We start from the raw sequence: 21,480 nt of genomic DNA, 5'->3' as shown, positions 1-21,480 counted from the left end.
CTGTTTCTTCCTTCTGTATTCCGAATGGTACACATGCACAAATTGCAGCACTTTCTGACACTTTCTACTTGGTATCACTCTACTGTCCTCCATCTGAAGACATCCAGATCTACCTCCACGAACTATCTAGAAACTGTCATCGAAAAACTACGCCCATCACCGATCATCATAGCTACAGACTCCAATGCCAAGTCTCCATTATGATTCTGTGCCTCCACTGAACCCCAGGGGACTAGAACTGGATAACTTCATACTTGGACTTAACCTACACATCCTAAATAAAGCCAACCAACTCAACAACTTCTTCACAATAAATGGTGAGTCTATTATCGACTTGACTCTCACCACTGCAAGCAGCACTCACATAAAATTGAACTGGGCCGTGATTGAGAATCTTACGTTTAGTGAGCATCGTGCAATTTCATTTACAATTTCCCCAATTTTACAAAATCGTAGATTACCTCCTGAAGACTTGAGAAGATTTGCTATAAAGCATATAAAACGTCCACTGTTCTCGTAATCAGTTAAACATGGGTGATGAAATTTTGGATTCATTTAACCAGATTAATGCAAAAACACAAGCCTTCTCTATGCGAACTGCCTTACTACGAGCAACTGAACGCTCGACTAAAAGAATAACTCCAAAGAAATTATCTGTTCCCTGGTGGAGTCCCCAGCTAAGGGTTTATGAAGACTTGTTCACAAGGCAAGGAATCTGTATCAAAGACGACGCTCTTGGCCTCCTAATTAATTAAAAAGTTAGAAAAAACACAGAACCATAACACAACAGTACAGTCTTGAAATTTCAAAGCAAAAAAAATCCCTACGTGGCATTCTTTCGTCTCCAATGAGGCCAACTCGAACTCATGGGGACTGCTTTACAAACTTAGAGAGAAAGTGCCAACCAATGATATCTATAACTCCATTCTAACCGAAACCACAACCTGGCATGACATTGTAACCTATTTTGGGTGGGATTTCTCCCACCACCTTAGTGGGAGAAATCCCACCCAACCTGAGGATGATGCCTTTTCTTACATCCTCCGTAGCTCTACTATACCTCCTTTCCTTTACTCTCTCCGGCACATCCTGTACTTTTTTTTTTACTTGGTGTCTTTCCAGGAAGCTCAGCGGACCTGGAGCAGAGTAGTCAGAGAATTATGGGCAGGCAGCCGAACTACTGCCTAGTGGTGTGTGCGGGCAACGTGGGATCCTTCTAGGGGCCCTGTGGCCAAAAGCCAGGACACCCAACAGAACCCAACACAAATTATTATCTCAAATCCACAGGACTTTGAACAATATCGAAGGAATCTTTTGTCAATTGAAGGTTCATAACAAAACTGTTCTCATTGCAGCTATCTTCCTTCCGCCCCCGGTCGATTATCTCGTTATGGAGAGGCTGTCGCAAGCGCTTTGTGGGTTTGGAACGTTTTTTCACCAGTTGGATGAGGTTTACTTGTTTGGAGATTCCAATATTCAACACACTCCACTAGGCATTCAGGAGTCATCCGCTACAACTAGGCTGCTATTGACATCATGTCTGAACTGGGCCTCAAGCAGTATAACAATACTTGTACTGTTGGATGCATGCAATGAGATCCAGGCAAGGCATGTTGGATCTCATTAGTGCATCCAAGCAGATCTTAATTTTAGAAGCAGTTTCTCTTCTGCCATCTGATAACAAGGCTTTAAGTTTAAGCTGTCAATTAAATATATCACAGAAGAGTAGATGCACTACTCTTGCCCCAGCCAAGCTGAACTTTAGGAGAGCAGACTGGCAATTATTAGGGCGTGAACTTGATTCCATTGATTGGTTCTCCTTCCCACGGATTTATGATCTTGACGCAGTCACTGATCATCTTATTAGCATAATCTCCTCTATCATTCAAGAGTTCGTAAGAGTACGCTCGTTATATTCAATCAGTTCAACGTAGTTTGACTGTGAATGGAATCCTGAAGCCATTTTGGAACATGCTTAAGAATTCTAATCATTGATTCCGATGGCAAGCCTACCATCTGACAAAACTAAAGCAGATCTTTTTGCGACCCTTTTTCTCCTCCTTTTCCGAGAAAAAACTGCAGCTACTGCTGCTTCAACTTATCAATTTCAAGTCATTAAGGATGATCACTGAATACTCTCTCGATGGACATAAGCGATATCATTCAAGCGCTTCGGAAACTTACAAAAGATTTTTCAGCTGGTCCAGATAAGATTCCACTTATCTTGTGGAAGAAATGCTTTCCACAACTTAAATATATAATATTGCATATATTCAATCTTTCCGTTAATACTGGTATTTACCCCGCTCACTTCAAAACCGTTAATGTTATTCCTATCCCAAAGAGCAGCGCAATCCACTCACTAGAGAATTACCGTCCGATCTGCCTTCTGAACTCGCTGGCAAAAGTTCTGCACACTGTCATTCACAACCGATTCACTGAATGTTTTCAGCACACATCTGCGACTGCCAACATGGCTTCACCGGGGGCCGATCAACTACCACTAATCTTTTCACTATCTGGCAGCAGGTTCTAGACACCGTCGATCGCGGAGGACAGGTTGATGTGATTTACACAGACCTTACTAAGGCTTTCGACAGTGTCCCGCACAATCAACTTGCTCAAAAACTAAGCCACTATGGAATACTTGACCCGTTATTATCCTGGTTGATGAGTGTTATTTCATATCGAAAACATAGGGTGATCATCGGACACGAAGTCTCAAGGGAATTTTTTTCCATCGAAAGTAGTACCACAGGGATCATCTCTTGGGCCTCTTTTATTCACCATCTTTATCAACGATCTGTCGCAATTTTTTGAGAACGGTGGTATTAAGATCCTAATGTTTGCCGACGATTCACGTATCAGCAGTCAAGATGATGCAGTTAACCTTCAGGCTGCTCTCAACTCTTTCGCTGGTTGTATTGCTATGAATGGGCTGGAGGTTAATCGTAGGAAATGCAGCTCTATTTCCTTTGCTGCTTCGAGGAAAACTAAGACTGCAGTTAATGAATATTACATCGAGGAGATGCCGATTTCCAGAGTTGAAGTTAAAGATGTGGGAGTTACTTTTACCGCTGGATGTGGGTTTGATAAACATGTTAGGAATATTTTAAACCAAGCGAAAAAACAAATTGGCTTCATTAAACGGCAGACGTGCAGATTTCAAGATCCTCAGTTCTCTATTCAAAACAACTGTACTCACTATACTGGAGTTTGCTTCTCCTATATGGAACCCACACTATGCATTCTTGATACAGCAAATAGAATCGCTCCAGATGAAATTTATCCACTATCTTTCCAGACGTAACCCCATGTTTTACCACAGAATCTTCTACCGGAATCTCTGTTCCTACTTCAAGCTTCAATCCTTGGAAACTCGACGAACTGTTCTTGATCTCAAACTGCTGTACCATATCTTCTCTGGTTCGACCTTCCTCAAACTGTTGTACCATATCTTCGCTGGTTCAACCTTCCTGTCGGATCTTCTATGCCATCTTGACCTTCACGCTCCAGTGGTGGCTAGTAGACAGAAGACTACGTTCCACATGGGTAGCTGTAGATTAGAGATATCCAGGAACTCCTTCTTCAAAAGAACATTGGCACTCATGAACAAGTTTGAGTTGGATATGGCTGTGAACAAGAAACAATTTCACAGAACTATTTGGAGTAGGTTGACTGACTGACGGATGAGTTGTGGGCTAAAGATGTTCTCATTAATTCGTGTGTCGGGGGGGGGGGATGATGTGTCTTGCAGCAACCCTGCTCTCTGCGATTTTTCACGGCTCTGGACTTGACGTCATGAATATCTTTTTTTATTTCCGTGAGTTGGACGTTTCCTTTTGAATGAACTTTCATTGTACACAGTGTATTGAACTGTAGTGGGCTTTTTTCACTCCATGGCTGAGTTAATCGGTCTCAGGCGTAGATGGCATGGCTTTTTTCCCAAAAACAGGGGTTTTTTCGTCCAGCAAATAGCAAATCGAGCAGAGAACACACGGAATTTACAGACAAAATGAATATATGGGTAGATGTAATCATTTACGGGGGATCCAAACATCATAATTTGGTTTTTTTGTACAAAGTTTATTATTCTACTGTTTATTTTTATGTTTTGTAGAATCTTTTTTTTTCTCTTATCTTTTTTCTGCTTTGTTATACACTTTAACTGGGCGCATGCCTGTTGAGCATTTTATTTGTTAAAAATAATAACACTTTATTTACAACACACAACACAACACTTTGTGGCTTTCACAGTGACACTGTTTGTCTCCGCAGAGTTTAAATGGCGCAGATGTGGGAAACCACCGGAGGCACCTTCCCCCTAACACTGCGCACTCTACAAGTTTCCATCTTTGTTGGATAATTGTTGCTTGGTACTTATAATATTAAATACTCTCTACTTTACAAAGAGATGCAGATGGAATTTGAACCGTTTTATTTGAACTTGCCAGTTCGTTATTCCATTCTCTGCGCACTTCTGCAATTTCGAAGATGATGAGTGTGGCTTCGTCAATCAACCTTACCAGCTCGTCAACTGGAAGCGATTGCGTGGAAAACTAGGTGACCGAACAGGTGAGATAAGACAAACCTCTGGCGTTTTATACGTGTGACCATCAATTTCTTCTTTCTTGAGACGAAATTTAAGTTTTAAAGCAGATCCCCCCCGTTTATGAGATCTCTCCCTTCGTGAGATTCCTCCGTATACTCTAATTTTAGGGTCTCAACACGTACGGTACTTTCATGAAAGATCTCGAGAAAGCCCTCTAATACAACAAAAATTCGCGAGATTGGCAGGAGGTTAAATTGGGCATCGTAGCCGAGAGGGAAAGTCAGGTAATTGAACCCTCGAAACCCACAAATAAATAGTATATTTCGAAATAGACAAAAGAATTGAAAACAAGGATCCGTTCCTATAAATGTTAATAGAAGGAACAATATTTTTAAACACTCCCTGATCTCTGAATTGTGACCACCCCATCCATAATGGACTGCGCTGCATAACTTGCAATATAAAAAGCCGACCAGCTTCGTATGCTATAGGACTGGTCATTTGCATCTGCTCGTGCAAGTCAGTGATAAAGTAACATTTATAGGAGTACACATATCACGGAGGTTCAAAATGGCATGATTGTGGGAGCTCGTGCTTCAGGTACTTCCATATCGGAAACACCGTGTCTTGGTTGCTATGGGCCCGCTGTGGTTGAGGTGTACAACGAATGGCCTCGAACGGTTCAAATCCCCTCCCGCGTAGAACTGAAAAGGATCACGCGAGGTATAGTGTATAGTGTTTTTAGGGTCTAACGACACCAGGGGTTTCCCCATCTCCGCGTAATATACATTGTGGTGTGATACAGAACACTGTAGACGCCAGAGATTTAAAAGTGTATGGATATTGTGGTGTGTAATGTTTTGTACCGTTGTTCATCTGGTCTTTTAGCCGTTGGGTCTCAAATGAGACCCACCGTTGCCCACACTATACCTCGTGGAGGCAGACCAGGTACACCAGTATTTTAGAAATTTACTATTTACTCTGGCAGGTCCTGCCACCTAATTTTATTTTATTTTATTTTATTAATAAAAAGATACACAACAGGTAACCATTAACAGTGTATCTGAGATCAGATCAATAAACAATAACAATAATATGAAATCCAACATGAAGACAGATATTGATAGAGATTCAAACAATAAAGCATATGTACAAAAGAGGATTGTATTAAGTTAAGTTACCGGTAAAACAAGTAATAATTAATCCGTTAGAGAATAGAAAAATAATATAACAAATAATAATAAACTACAATAATTAGATGTGAGCTAGTCACTTTGCAGTTTAAGTGAAGAGACAAACTTGTGGATGGAGTTCATCAGTGATTGGGAGTTGTCAAAGAAGTCAATGAAAGAGTCATTTGCTGATTTGCTGATTCTGTTCAGTGGACTGAACTTCATAAAGTCCGTGTTGGCAGAGTCAAGGCGAAACGGTGTAAGGTTCCTGACTTGTCTACAAGGAGCATTGAAGTTTATTTTACTCAGGATATCAGATGCTTCGTAAATTCCAGTGATTACTTTGGCTAGGAGGGCGATGTCAGCAGTAACTCTTCTAGTGCACAGAGGCCTCAGATGAAAGTAATCACACAGCGATTCATAATACACTGAGTGATAGAATAGAGGATTGCGGTACGTAAGGTAACGGATAAAGTTTTTTTGGACTGCTTCAATTTTGTTAGTTAAAGTCTTTGTGTGAGGATTCCAGATGGGTGAACTGAATTCAAGGATTGGCAGAACAATAGTTTTATAAAGGATAACCGCATATCTGTAGTTTTTGAACTTGTATGTGTTCCGTTTGATGAATCCCAGTGTTTTGAATGCTTTGCTGGTGATTTTAAGGACATGGGCATCGAATTTAGCACTGCTGGAAAAGAGAATCCCTAAGTCGTTAACTTGGTCACACCTTTCGATGATCACAGAGTTAACAGTGTACTCCGTATTTATTAGTTGTGGAAATCTGCCGGATGAGAAAGAGATTACTTTGCACTTCGAGGGGTTAGCAGACAAGCCATTCAGAGATAGCCACAGAGAGAATTTATTGAGAGCACGTTGAAGTTGTTGAGAATCGGTAGTCTCCTTCACTGCTGAGTAGATCTTAAGATCATCTGCATAGAGAGCAACTTGAACATTGGAGGTGTAGATGAAAGAAGGAAGATCATTTACGAAAACAATGAAGAGAAGAGGACCTAAGGGAGAGCCTTTCCTGAGATTTCAGTGGCTAGGACCTAAAAAAAAAAAAAAAAAAAAAAAAAAGTGGAGTGGGGGGGGGAGGAACGCTAGAAATTGGGTCAGGCCGAAAGAGATATAAGTTATACGGGTTATAGTTCATTTTTTATTATTTTTTAATTTAAATTTTTGTGTGGGGTTTGTGTAGTTTTGGCAAGGGACAAACGCTAGTCGCAAGATAGCTAGAGAGGGAAGGGAGACTGAAGACTGGGGGGTGAAAGACAGAAATATGGAGTCAATAGTGAAGATAACCCCAACAGTCGGCGGGGCAGGCCCATGCCTCACCAGGTGAAAATAGGGGATGGCAGGGGGGAGGGTACAGAGTAACCATCCCCTGCCAAGGGAAGGGAAAGAAAGTGAACCGAGAGTGAGGGTACCCGGTTCAGATCGCCTAATGATGTTTCGGCAGCAAACTGCACAATGTCTTTGTCAGGTCTTTGTATGCCATGGGACATGTTGTCCCGTCCGTGTGAGTGGTCAAGTCCAGATAATGACTCCAGTTTAAGCCAGTGGTCAGATCCAGGTTGAGTTAATGATTAGTTTTTCAGATTGTAGCCATTAGGTTTTTGTTTGGTTGACACATCTAAGGATCTTTATTATGGATGATGAGTGGTTAGTTTGTGGGAAAATTCCTGCTAAGGTTGTGGGTACGTTCTTCTTCTAGTAAAAAGATCCTGCGCAAACTGCGTTAAGGCTTTATAGTTGTCCTCGCTCTCCAGGAGATATTGTTCTTGGTTTATTGGCGAGAAACGTATTCTAGTTATTAAGAGGCAGCTGAGGTCTTCGTATAGTTGGCAGTGGTGCATGAGGTGCTCCCACGTCTCTGGTTGTCCACAGTGGCAAAGAGGGGTGTCACTCAATCCGAAACTGGAGAGTTTTGCTCTTATTGCGCAGTGTCCCTGAGCAGGTAAGATGTCAGCAGACCCGGTGAAAACCAGTTTGGGCTTTTGGGAAACACTAGTTGATTATCCGGTATGAATCTTCGGGTGACTTCCCCTTTTGTCGAGGTCGTCCAGCGGGTTTGCCAGGCCTGCTGTAGGTGGGTGAGAAGGCGTTTTTTCTCAAGTCTACGATCGTTCGCCGGATCAGTTGTGTAGTCTAGGCAGGTGATTGATTTGCCTTTGGATAGTTGATAAAGCAACCCACAGCGGACGATCTCCAGGTCCCAGCAGGCTCTCGAGATTGTTAGTAGGACTGAACGTTGAATGGTCTCTAGCTTCCTTTTGTTAACTGCTGTTACCGCCTTGTGGAACCAGACTCCTGATGCGTATGTTATTGCTGGTAAGAAGACTGCCTTATAGAAGAGGGCTAGGGTCCTCTTCTTAAGCCCCCAGTCGCGACGAGTGACTCTAGCTATTAGTGCGGAGTATTTTTTGATTTTGCTTCGGAGGTAAGTAAGATGGGGTGTGAATGACAGATTTTTATCCAGCAGAATACCAAGATATTTAAGTTCGGTGGAAAGCTTAATTGTTGTTTCCTGAATCTTTATCTGGGGAGGCCTTCTGATATTGAGAGAACCTTTAAGTAGGATGGAGCAGGTTTTTGTTGGGGATATCTTTAAGTGGTTTTGGGTGGCCCAGTCTTGTAGGATATTTATAGCATGGTTTGCAGAGATCTCTAGTTGAGTTCTTGAGTCTGCTGCAAGCATCAGGATCAGGTCATCCGCATAGGCCTGCGATCTCATATTACCAAGGTCGAGGTTTAGAAAGCTGTCGAGCACCACGTTCCAGAGAAGTGGGCCAAGTACCGAGCCTTGTGGGCATCCTCTATAGACTAGTCGTGTGACTGAACAGTACGGAGCACTGACGGTTACTGTTCAGTTTGCAAGATAGGTTTTTATACAATTGTACAAATTAGCTGGTAGTTTTGCTTTCCGGAGTCTGCCGAGGACGCTTGGCCACCAGAGGGAGTCAAACGCCCCGGCAAAATCCACTGAAATGACAAGGAAGTATTTATGGCTGGTAGTGGTAGCTACTTTGACGATATTTTCTAAGGCGTCCACCGTGGAGCAACCCCTTCTAAAGCCGTATTGGTTGTCAGAGTGAAGGCCAGCCTTGGAGTAATGAATTTCTATTCTATTGCTTAGAAGATGTTCTAGGAGTTTGCTTAGTATGGATAGAAGAGCGATGGGCCGGTATGACTCCGGAAGGTCTTGTGGTTTTGTGGTTTTGTCGGATTCTTGAGAATAAGCCTTAATTTTGCAGATCTCCATACTGCTGGGAAATGGCCTGCTTCAAGGCAATGGTTGAAGAGGTTTAAGATCTCATTTGGGATGGTTTCAACAGCCTTCTTTAAGATCTCAGGCTCATCATATCTTTTCCTGGAGATTTCTTGTTTTTTATTTTTGCTGCAGCGGAGTCCAGTTCTTCCTTGGTGAAGCTGTCTTCCACCTTGGTGAAGCCGTGGTGTAAGTGCTGTTTTCCTCACATAGTAGTATTTGCTCTGGGGTACTTGGTGGCATGTGTTGATGGAACATGGCGTCAAGGATGTTATTTATAGATTCGGACCATTTCTTTGTATATGTGCCTTGTGGCGTCTTGGTGGCTGGGATGACTTCTCCCCTGGGGAGTTTGTTTGTGATTACTCTGTAGACCACTCCCCATGGAGCAGAATTTCCTACTGTGGAGACTAGGTGCTCCCAGGAGCGCTTCTTCCTTTGTTTAATCAGGGCTGTGTATTCGTTTCTTGCCGTTCGGTACTGCTGCTTGAGATACTCTACTCCCGCTTCCGGCCATGTCCGTCTTGCGCGTTGAAAATTTTTCCGTCGGGTGTAAACCTCCCGTCGCAGTTGCTGAAGCTCTGGGCACCACCAAGGTACGGCTCCAAGAGAAGGTTTCTTCCGTTTAATAGAGTTAATTGAGCTTTCAGTGACTAGGCTTACAATTGCCTTTTGGTGCTGGTCTGGGTTCAGTCCAACTGTGCTGAGGGAGTGGGTTGCCATGATCAGTGAATCCTTAAATTCCTGCCAGTTTGCCTTGTCAATTGCAAATCTATGTAGAGTTTGCCTCATAATTGGTTGTCGGCTTACTGATCGGTGCAGTTGGAAAGTTATTACACGGTGGTCCGAAGTGGTCCAGCTTTCGCTAACTGTCCAGGATGAAAGGTGTTGTGCAACGGATCTTGTGGCCAGGGTGATATCAATTGTGGCTTCCCACATTGTACTAGAGAAGGTCGGTAGGTTATTTGGTTGGTTGAGAATTGAGAAAGAACTGTTTGAGAGATATTCTTCCAGTCTTTGACCGTTGTTTGTGCCTCGTCTATCTTGAGTTTCACTGAACCACGCTGGCGACCTGCAGTTTACGTCGGCGGCAACGATGATTTTTGTATTTGGGAATTCCAGAGAGATGCTTTGTAAGTATCTAATAATCAGGAGAATATCCTCCCCCGGCCGAGAGTAGAGAGAAACAGCGTAAAATTCCCCCAAAGGGGTGATGATATGAGCACAGGCTGCCCAGGGAAGGCAGTAATGTGATATTTTGGTAACAGTCAGATCAGAGTTTCTGACCAGAATAGCCGCCCATGGGGTCTCCCCGTCCACTTGAACGATCTTATAAGTCAACGGATACCCTCTGACTGCCTTACTGTGCGAATATGGCTCTTGAAGAAAGAGGATATCGAGGTTCTCCTCATCTGCCTTTTTCCTCAACTGCGCTGTAACTGCTTTAGCTCGCTGGGCATTAATTTGTGCAAATTTTACAGTGGTAGTATTAAATGGTTTAAGGTAAGTCCCCATAATCGAGCCTTAGTTGGCATGTGCTCTTAGCTTTTGTGTAGACAGGGCATTTATTGTCCCGGATGGAATGATCTGCCTGCATTTTCATTGATTTGCAGTTTGCGCAAGTGGGTGGGTCTTCTTTGTTAGTGCACGAGTTAAAGTCGTGGCCTCTCTCAGCACAGTGTCCACATGTGGGTTGAGCTTGGGTACACGTGTGTGTCGTGTGTCCGAAACGACAACACTTGTAGCATTTGGGGACAGCCACATGCTCCTTGAAGCGGTGACTGCCCCAATTTATGAACACATTATCACGCGAGGTGGATGTTCCTGGTGTGCGAAGAGTGCAGCGCATTCTATCGATACAATGTGGTAATGCGAGGACAATATTCCAAATGAACAATGCGCCGAACTCGCAGACGTTGGGTGCACAACAGACAACCCAAGAGATATCCTCCCTCTCCTCACCGCGGTTCATCATCGACGGCGAATGTTGTGGTTTCAACAACACGCTGGTTGGACCCTGGAGGACTGGAAACGAGTGTGCTGGTCAGATGAATCCAAATACCTGGTGCAATACGGCGACAGTCGCCTTCTTATGTGGTGCCAGCTTCGTGAGTCCAAGTACCCATCGTGCGTGATGCCCACTGTCAATGAAGGCAGTGGTTGCTTAATATGGGGCACATTTTTCTGGCAAGAACTAGGACCCCCGAAACGTATAAACCAACGTTTCACTGGTCTGGTCTACCGGCAGCTGTTAGAACACCATACGCACACACCCTGCCGGGTTAATTTTTTTCCCCCGCCAGAAAGAAACGCGATTTTCCTAGACGAAAATGCGCCGTGCATTGTGCACGAGTGGTTCGAACAACACAGCGAAGATATCACCTATCTTGATTTGCCTCCAAATTCGCCTGAACTCAATCAATGGGATGTTGTGGAACGGCAAGTGAAGCGTGTGGGCACACAACTATCATCTATCAGGACACTAGGGATAGCCTTAAAGGAGCTCGGCTACAGATGTCCACAAACATCTTCAGATATCTAGTAGTGGACTCAGTGCGTCGGCGAAAAACAGGTTATTCGCGCGTGTTAAAAGGAGCTGAAGGCCCACACGATATTAGGGTGGTTATAATTCAGTGATCGCTGCGTGTATATATTGATGTTAAAGATAAGGAAGCTGCGGATTTTTCAAAATATCTCATCATCTCGTTTATTTCTGTAGAGAGCTGTTTGATCTACAAAGGGATGATTGCTTACCGACGCCACAACGAACGTGCAGGCCACGAAAGAAGAATAAATGCACGTGGATCACACAAATTTCATGCTAAGGATAACCGAAAAACAAGAATTAGTAGTGGGTGAGATCTCCCCTCGCTTCTGCGCAACTCACACCGATCCTCACGTTGCCAGCAAGGTTATTCGGCAGCCCATTATTCCAGTTTCTTTTTGAGGTCAGATTTTAGCTCGTGCAGGGGTCTTGGGTGAAGCGAGAACCAGAAATTCACTTCTCTAGAGGTTGTCGGAGAAGGAGGGAAACGAAGTCGTCAATAGGATTCGAGAATTGGGGAAGTGGCTGAATGTACATTTTCGGGATAGCTTTCCTTTCCGTCATAGACTAACTGAGCTCATGGGAAAGTCCGTTTCTTCCAAAAAAGGAGTTGAGGGCCAAATGAATCTTGTAACATCGCTCTAAGGATTTATCTCTAACTACCAATTTGACCCCGAATAGACTCAGTGAGGCTCTAAGGATTCATCTCTAGAAAATTCACCCAGATTTCCTGGGACCCCTCATATTACTTTTTACAGATAATGCGCTGCTTCGGAAAGTTGGGATTAATAAATAAATTTCTTCTGTATATCCAGAGTGTTCACATGGGGTCAATCTAATTAATTTCTAATTATCATATTTGGGTTACCTGTAATTCATTCCATAAACCCGTATTTGTGCTGTAATTGAGTGCGTTCTATGGTCGAAAACCCCCAGTTTCTGGGGGGATTTTCGACCATTGAAACCTTGCTATCGACGCCTGAGACCGAGTAACTCAGCCACGGAGTGAACAAGGGGATTCGAACCTGGGCCTTTTCCGCTCGGTGTGGGGACAACACCATTGTGCTACCCCCGCAGAATCCATGGGGTCAAAGGAAGTTGGAAGGAACTCGAAAACGTCGCGAGGACGTTGGGGAAATCAGAAGAAAGTCTTTGTATCGCTGTTACTTCATATTGACGTTCAGTATATTTTGTTAAGTAGGGCTGAACAGGACGCAGAAGTCACGTGATGTAGTTTTAGGTTTAACTACATTTTTGTAGCATACCCACTGCGTTTGTAGATGTAATGTCTCAAGGTACGCAGAACTCATTTCTTGTTGTTGTTTGTTAGTTTGACATCTACTGCGACAAGGGAACAGTGGCTTTCACTGACGTTGGATTCGTCCTCAGGCCTTGCGACCATCTATAGCGGAAGGACATGTGAAGAAGCGCCTTCTTCTTGAAGGACACGCGTTTCGCGTGTCCTTCAAGAAGAAGGCGCGTCTTTCATACTGCGGACAACCCGCTTTGCGAATTTGCACAAATTGCAAACAAACCGAAGAAACCAAACATAACAGAAATGGATGGAATCAGATGGAGACGAAGGGTGTCCTGAACAATCAGTAGAAAAATGCAAGCAACCACGATCGTTCAAAAGATGTAATAAAAATAATCCTCATTACAGTAAAATTAAAAAGGGAAGGTCAAGCATGGCCCCCTATTCCAATACAGAAAACTGAAATCAATTTTTTTCACAATAGCAAATGGTGGAGCGAAAAAGAACGGGAAATATTTTTTAATCTTATTATTTTAAACAAATGATTTCCCCTTCGAAGTACTCTCCAGCCGCGCGTGTGCAGCTCTCCATTCCCGATACCCAGGATGGATTTAAAACAGCAGCCGAAATCCTCGGAAGGTACCGCCTCATTCCTTTTAGCCGCACATTGTATTTCACCGAAAGATATTGATTTCCAAACACGCTATTAGACGAAGAGTGGCCATTCTACAAAATGATTTTAAATTTTCGTGTGGAATTTGTAATACCATTATCAATACCCTTATTGAAAATAAAGAAAAATCCCAAGGTCCCTGTCGCAGAACCTCAAAGAACCCTGTTCATAACGCTAGAGCATTTCGAGAGACTGAACATTTACGATCACCCTTTGTCTCCTTCCATTTATCCACCAGTGTAATACCCCCCAACCAACGTGTCCCCAATAACACTTCTCACATCCATCTACAATACATTTATTGAGCAAAATTAGCCAATGTTGTTGATAAAATTCTGTTACAAGAACTTAAAGAAAGTCAGTGGTGACGTACAAATTGAAGGTTGATTCTTCTCTTCGAAAAACACTTCATTTTTCAAAATCCCACTTCTTCGCAAAACACGGTTGTCTCTTCTGTCCACCTCTGGCCCTTTACCCACTACGGATAAAAAACAATTTTTATTGAGCCGATAAATAACAGTAATGGCGCATTTTTTATGGAAAACGAGTATAATTTAATGAAAAATAACAAAATAAATTATTGTTTATCGCATTTTGGGTTAAAATGTGAATAGTTTAAAGTTCAAAGCATTCCAACTGTTCGTGACATTCCTTAGGATGTGTTTTTTACCTACTACTTACCTTTTATTCGCAGCTCACTTTCTTTAATGTTGGCAATTCTGTACATCTGCAGCGCAGTTTATTGTTCATCCTGGTAGGTAAATATTTTGAAGTTTTTCTTCGTCTCGACATTCAAATGAATGTGTGGATTGTCTTCAAAGCACCCGTTATTCCCTGGCAGTCAGTCGTAAAGCACTGCCTCCACTGGATGCGGGATTTCGTACGTCGGTTAGCAGTAACGAAGGGGCCAGGGACGGGCACTGAAAAGCAACTTTTCTGGGAACGTCTACTTTCTAGAGCTCTGGCATTACTGCTGTTACTACGTGTAGAAACAGCAGTAATGACAATTGATGGAAGAAAGCAAACTTATAGAGCATCTGCAAAAAAAAAAAAAAAAAAAACAATACGCGGGTGACCCACCCGTACCCTCCAAGAATTTATCCGTTCTTCCTTGAATTTGTTCAACCCATCCACTTCCACAACAACAAATGAAAGCGGGTTCCAAAAATAAGCCATCCGCTGGCTGAAGGCAAACTTCTGCGCATCTATCGTGCAACCATCCTTCCTCAACTTCAATTTATGCCCCCTCATGCGTATATTAGCCTCAGCAAGTGGAAGAATACCATTCACATTCAGCTAAGTCAATCCATTCACGGCCTTAAACACCTCAATCTGATCACCCCGCAGGTGCCTGTTCTCTAGAAGCCGCAATTTGCAAAACTGAAGCCTTTCTTGGTAAGAACAACCCTGTTCTTCCATTGGGCAATCTGGTTGCCCTTCTCTGCACCCATTCCAGCAATTCTACATCCGTCCTGAAGTGAGGCCTCCAGATCTGTATACAGGATCCAAGATGCGGCCTAACAATAGCCTTAAAAGAAGGAATAAAACCACCTCCTTATCCCTACTAACAAAATTCTGTCTACCATTGACAAAACCCCATGAATGTTCTGATAGCACCTTTGCACTGCTCGAAGAATTTCATATCTGACCGCACAATTACCCCCAGATCTTTTTCACTTTCCACTTCCCTGAGTGTAGTACCTTTTGTGTATTTGTTAAGTTACTCTGGGTTTACTGTTACCCATATTCAGTACTCTGCAGCAAACTTCAACTGCCGTTTCTCAGCCCATCGACCCAATTTTCCCAGATCTTATTGCAGCAGCTCACCCAAATAACAAACGTTAACCATTCTGCAGAAACGAAAGTTTTGCGTGTGATAATCCCACAAATTCGAGTCAACGCCTGGAAAGTTAAATCCCCCATTTTAAGACAATCTGATTTTCTGGCCCACTCCATTTCTCTGTTTAGATGCTTGGTATACTAATCCTAGTCATTAGGACTTGAACGCACTCCTACTCTCAATTTTGTTTTCCAGTGCTTATGCCACACGAGAATGACTCAACGTTGCACTCGTCACACAAGTCAAATGGATGCATTGCCATACCTTTAATATTCTTCTTAACTAAGAGTATAACCTCTCCTGTCGTGTCTACCTTTCTGTACACATTGTTCTCCCCAAGTTCCAATTTATGACCCTGGCAAGGTACCCTGGTTCTATTCCACCTGTCTTTTTTTGCGCAATATATTTCCCGTGTCCCAGACAATAGTCACCCTCTACCACTACTTCCTGAGGGTCCGACTGATGTGTAATGGTCCATAATGCTACGTATGTCTTTGCTTTGCTGTGAGTCGTAGGGTGAGCAGAGATCAGGTCCTCATCTTAGACAAGCCGTAGGTCGTCGGTAGTGGAGGGAGTGTTCGATGCATTTTATTCTGGAACGTAGGGATGGTCAGACTTCATTTATTGATTTCCTTTTTGTAATTAACAATTGCGCGTCTTTGGGGTGAGGTTAAGCTAAAAACCGATGGTATTAGGGTATTTTTCTATCTGCTAGATTTGCTTAGCACTCTGAAGATCACCTCTGCTACTTGCTTCTTGTCCTTTCTGTAGGAAAAACTTTGTACCATCAGCCACGGATGCGGCGAGGAATTGCTCAAAGGCAGCTGCGAGCATGAAGGCAGAGAGAGAGAGAGAGAGAGAGAGAGAACCCCCACCGTTAGAGATACTTGGTTCTTGATGCAGGTTATTAAAGCTGCATAATCAGTTTTCTGTTAGACTAGTGCTTGTCTAACATCCAACTCTAATTTGAAGAAGAACTCTTTATTGCGTATTGGGACATTGGATGGCTCAAAGTACCTATTCGATGATACTGATGAGGGCCAGTAGTGCCCAACAAAGGTTAACTGGCCAGAACGGTGGGCCGGAAGCCGGTGTGATTTTGGCCATCAACACTAGTATGAGGTCACCACAAGTTTTCCCCAGTAAGAATTTTTGACTCAGTCTGCTTTTTGGAGCTTAATACTACTGCACGTTACTTTGGCACCTAAAACTATTATAAGAAGTTGAGCTTTATTTATGCGGCCTTGATTTATGAGCCTTTATTTACAGAAAACTAATAAGATGTGCTGAAACTTTAGCCTTTAACCCCCGAGGAACACTCTCTGCCAGTTTTTTGTAAATGTCCTTCGATATTTTCCACCATTCATCCTTCAAAGCGGCGACCACTTGAGCTCTGTTTCTTGGGTGTCCTCTCCTAACACCCACCCCACGATCCAATTCATCCCAGAGATTGTCTGAAAGATTGAGATCACCGATGATGTTTTTAAAGAGTCCTTATGTGCTGCGATGTAATCACTAGATGGTGGATAATGCTTAGCTTAATTTTTCAACATTCACCTGAAATAATCCGCTCAGTTGGTGGGAAGTATTGCCACGTGCATAGTTGTTAAGAGATTCTAATAACTTACGGGGATTCGAAATTAAAAACTAAGTTAAAAGTTTTGCTAAGAAAGGAAAGTGCACTTTCCATTCTATGGTTCTCTGATTAAAATAAATTAAACGAAATGAGATAAATGCTAATAATAGCGCACGAGCGACTTTCTAAATCGTCTTCAGTTAGCTATAGTGGGGACCCATTATAAAAAGGAATTTATATATAAAAATAAATATAGTGAAAAAAGGAATTTTTATGGGTTTTTTGCAAAATGTGGATGAGTTAGTCGGTCTCCTGTGAGGAATGCAGATTTTATTCTCTTGGTTTCTCTTGGTTGCAGCAACCAGCAAACTGCTGAAGAAGGAACAGACAGTTACCACGACAGTACACCTGCGCCTTATTAATATACGCGAAGAAGTTCATTTTGAAGAGAACTGGCACTATTTTTAAATCCACATCGAACCCTGATATGATTAGCGCATAATGTGAAGAAATTAGTTTCTTTATAAGAAAATAATCTTTATAAGAAATATCGTTTTACTTACATCCGGCATCCAGGGCTAATGGTCCCTAAAGATATGCAAAACAGACCAAAGTTACAGCCTTTTAAATCGATCGGGCCCTGCAATGAAATAAAATGGCCCCGTGAAACACTGAAGGAATGCACAGAATGAGTACACTGCTGCGCGCTCAATGTCTGCTGCAATAGAGAGGAGATCATTTTTCCAAAAATACTAACCGAACAGTCCAAAGGAATTTCAAACACTATTTTATAATCGCAGTCGCAGTTCGCTTCAGTGCATTCGATGATTTGCCCCTGCACCTGTTTACGAGGTGAGCCATAGGTGGCGTATACGGTCCACGTGTTTGGAATCGAAAACTCTTCGGTTGAAGCTAAAGAGTGACGAAGAAAATTTATTTATTTATACGCGGTAGAATATTCTTCTGGAATACCACTACTTATACACACAAAAGAGAAACACTTCAAACAGCTGGAAATTTGGGAGTACCCAAGCTCAACCACCCCCTTTATCCATAGCAGGAATTTTCCTCCAAAGCCGCACTGCTGCAATTTGGACAGCAGTCTTCCACGTGCAAAAGTATGAAAAGCCTTCCTAAGATCCAAGTATGTGATATGAAAGTTACTTGGAGCTCCCTGTTAGACATTGATCAATTTCTGAGAGCCCTTCCCCTCAGAATTCCTCGTGTGATGTAGATGCAAGATACTCATTGAATTTGTCCGCAATCTGAGCTGTAAGACACAAAGTCTTGCAAACACTTAATTGGATGGACGCTAGACTCAAAGGGTGCTCAGAGAGGTAGTCGATGTGTGCTTAATCCCTCTGTCATATCACTGATTGAGGATGCATTCAGTCATTTTGGGAGAGGCATCGGCTCGGCCTTCTACTAAAAGTATAGTCCGGAGGGTATCTCATGGCAGTAGATGGAAGGGTTCCGTGTTCTGGAAAACAAGGTTAAGGTGAATATGCCACGAGATAATTCTGATGAAGTGTTAATAAAAGGAAAGGAATAAGTGTTAATGATAGTAAACACAGGGTGGCTAAGAGGAAATGTATGCGTGTTGCTAATCTGAAATGTCCATGGGGTGCATTGCGTGTGAGAGAAGAAATATCTTGCGAGTAAAGTTCACTTGTGTGTGCTGTGAGAGTACCTGACTGAGTAATTAATGGACGCAGCCCAGAGGATGGGAACGATTGAAGCAAATTGAAATGTTGAGTTGTATCATAAAATGTGTAAGTGAGAAATGCATTTGGGGGGAAAAGGAAAGGAGGATGCAGTAAAAAAGAAAACGGTGTATTGTAGGATGAAATGCATAATATCGGTTTCAGTTCAAGTCTTGTACATAAGTGTACACCATAATAAACGACTTCGTGTTGAAAATGTTTTCTCATTCCTCAAGAGATACAGATATTAGTAATAATAATAATAATAATAATAATAATAATGCATATAGGAAAAATAAAAATCCTTCAGCTTCGGGAATATTCTGATTTTTTTTTTTTTTCTTTTTTTAACTCAATCAGGTTGCTTGTGGGACTCGGCGCTTCAGCAAAGCTGTTCCACAAAATTGATTTCAAGATACTCATTGAATTTGTCAGAAATTTCCAGACGGAAATAGAAAAGTGCAAATGGGTGATATAAATTGAAATACAGAAGTAAGAAGGATAAAGAAAGGAAAAAACCCCACAACCATCGATATGAAGTGGATCAATCTGATTCATTCCCTTCCTTCCACAGTTGCGGAAGGAAGGGAATGAATACTGCGGTACATACAAGCTGATGGGTAATCAAGTCACAAACGAGGCAGGTGAAGGCAGATTACGAGAAAACTTTGGTAAAGAACTCTTTTTACTATTTTTATTTGCGTTCTTTGCCAGTTTTCTCGTAATCTGCCTTCACCTGCCTCGTTTGTGACTTGATTACCAATCAGCTTGTATGTACCGCAGTCTTCTGTATCAAATGATAATTTAATTTGTATATATCCCATGCATTTTTCTTCCGTGCCATATGCCTCATTAATTCATCTGACATCCATTTAGGCCTAAACCTTGAACAATATTTCTTAGTTGGTATGTAAAGCCTAGTAGCTTCCAAGATAAGTTCTTTGAATGCTTCCCATTTTGAATTTGCTGTTGGTAACATCATCAGTTGGTCCCACTGTATATAATTTAAATACTGTCTCAGCCTTTACGGAAGCAATACCCCTTCCCTTTACCCCTAATGGTAGTTACCTCTTTGAGTAAATCCCACTTCAGCACACTGTGATCACTGCCACCTAGTGGTTCATTTATCTGCAGATTCTTAATGCATGAAGAATCACTGCTGATAATCAAATCAAGAGTATTACTCCCTCTAGTTGCCTCCCGAACATGCTTATGTTGAAAACAATCATCCAATAAATCCACAAAAGCCCTGCTAGTGTGTGAGTGACCAGCCCCCAAATTCCAGTCAACATCTGGGAAATTAAAATCCCCCATTATAAGACAATCTGATTTAGTGGCCCACTCTATTTCCCTGCACAATTGCTCATTTTATACTCATCAGAGTCATGGTGCCTATAACACACTCCTACCTTCATTATTCTGAATGGGAGTGTATTATAGGCTATCGTCCATGCACTGGGTGATAAAGGCGTAGATCCTAATCCTGTGAATACGCGCGGAACTTTTATGGGCTTTTTTCGCTCATTGCCCGAGTGTCAGTTAGTCTCAGGAGAGGAGAGCAGTGTTTTTCCACCCCGGAAGCTCGGATTTTTCGTTCGGGCAACAGACAAACCGACTAAAGAATGGTCTGAATTGAAGCCAATAATCAATAACACACAATAATCGTTTTGGAATAACTGAATAATAATTTCCGGACTGGAACTCGTTTTAAATGTCTTACTTTCTCTCTGCGCTTACCAACATTGATGCAGGAAGTGGCAGTTGCTCCTGGCTCAATGACGCAACTCGGTAAGGTGGTACAGTTGGCATCGTTAACACACGGGCTGGCTTCGGGATTCGACTGCTGTATCGAAATGGTGCCTGAAATGAAAAGAGAAAGAAAGAGAGAGAAACGTTACTGTTTCATTAAAATAAAGACCAAAAGTATCGAAGAGGACCTTTGGAGATTGGCGTCAACCGATCAATCCATCGAGAAATAAAACCTGTCGAAATACTCACAGGTTGGTTCGCTTTGGCACCCAACGGCCAAGAACACGGCCAGAAGGACTGCGTACACGATTGACTTCATCCTTCTTGTTAAAGTTCGAAGGGGATCCTGTCTCGAATATCTTCTTCTGTTGGAATAACTTGTGGGCGTCGGACGAGCTCAGCGTGGTACCCTGGAATGGTTCGGTACTTGGTAAAATGGCCAGAAGTAATTAAAGCGGGGCCAGACCGCTTAGCCAATGAAACTACAACGAATAATCCGATGGCGTGATGCCCCTCGTGGTTCATATCCGGTTGCAAGCTTCATCGGGTTCTGCAAGGTTTTCACGAGGTATAAATAACTTATCTGTTTCCTCCCAGTGGTTGTTTTGTAGCGGAGAAATGACGCACGTCCAGCGTTATACAGCACCTCCCATTTAATTTTAAACATTTAAAATAACAAATGATATTCACCAACTGTTTTCTCATAAATGTTCGAAATATCGCACAACCGGAAATTAATGGCGCTCCACCACGATGTTGTTCTTACAAATTAAAATAGAAATATTTGTTTTGCTAAATTCAATCGAGGAGGGGCAATGGAAAGCGAGGATTAGCATTAATGCCCGAGTATTAATTTAAAGACAGTAAATATTAAGATTAGATATTTAGTTTAAATGCAAAATAAGGTTAAAGTTTGAAGAACACTGGAATTAGTAAAGGACAGTTTTAAGGCGTGGGAATTAGAATAGTGGCAAAAAGATAGCCAAGTAATTTAAATAATACAAGAAAACAAACAGAGGCAGCGCAATGACTAGAGAGAAGGGGGTGCCATTTGAGAACAGGCGTGGGAGGGTTGATGAGGGAAAGAACAACAGGACGTGAAACGGGATTATAGGAAGCGTCTCTTTTGATCTAAACTAAACAGGAA

General features: G+C 42.4%; 1 protein-coding gene across 1 annotated transcript; it reads right to left on the bottom strand.

Annotated features, from left to right (window-relative positions):
- Positions 1–13,766: 13,766 nt before the first annotated feature.
- On the bottom strand, positions 13,767–20,719 carry LOC150087588 (uncharacterized). The gene is made up of 5 exons (XM_090372151.1): positions 20,583–20,719; positions 20,322–20,444; positions 17,639–17,793; positions 17,445–17,521; positions 13,767–13,943 (listed from the first exon to the last, which is right to left on the bottom strand). The coding sequence occupies exons 1-5, from the start codon at positions 20,650–20,652 to the stop codon at positions 13,937–13,939; spliced, it is 432 nt and encodes a 143-aa protein (XP_090228277.1). The 5' UTR covers positions 20,653–20,719; the 3' UTR covers positions 13,767–13,936.
- Positions 20,720–21,480: the final 761 nt, after the last annotated feature.

Source organism: Mastigoproctus giganteus, chromosome 4 (assembly GCF_048544385.1).
Source record: "Mastigoproctus giganteus isolate SK-2022 chromosome 4, ASM4854438v1, whole genome shotgun sequence".
In the NCBI taxonomy this organism is placed as follows: domain Eukaryota; kingdom Metazoa; phylum Arthropoda; class Arachnida; order Uropygi; family Thelyphonidae; genus Mastigoproctus; species Mastigoproctus giganteus.
This window is presented reverse-complemented; position numbering and strand designations above follow the sequence as displayed.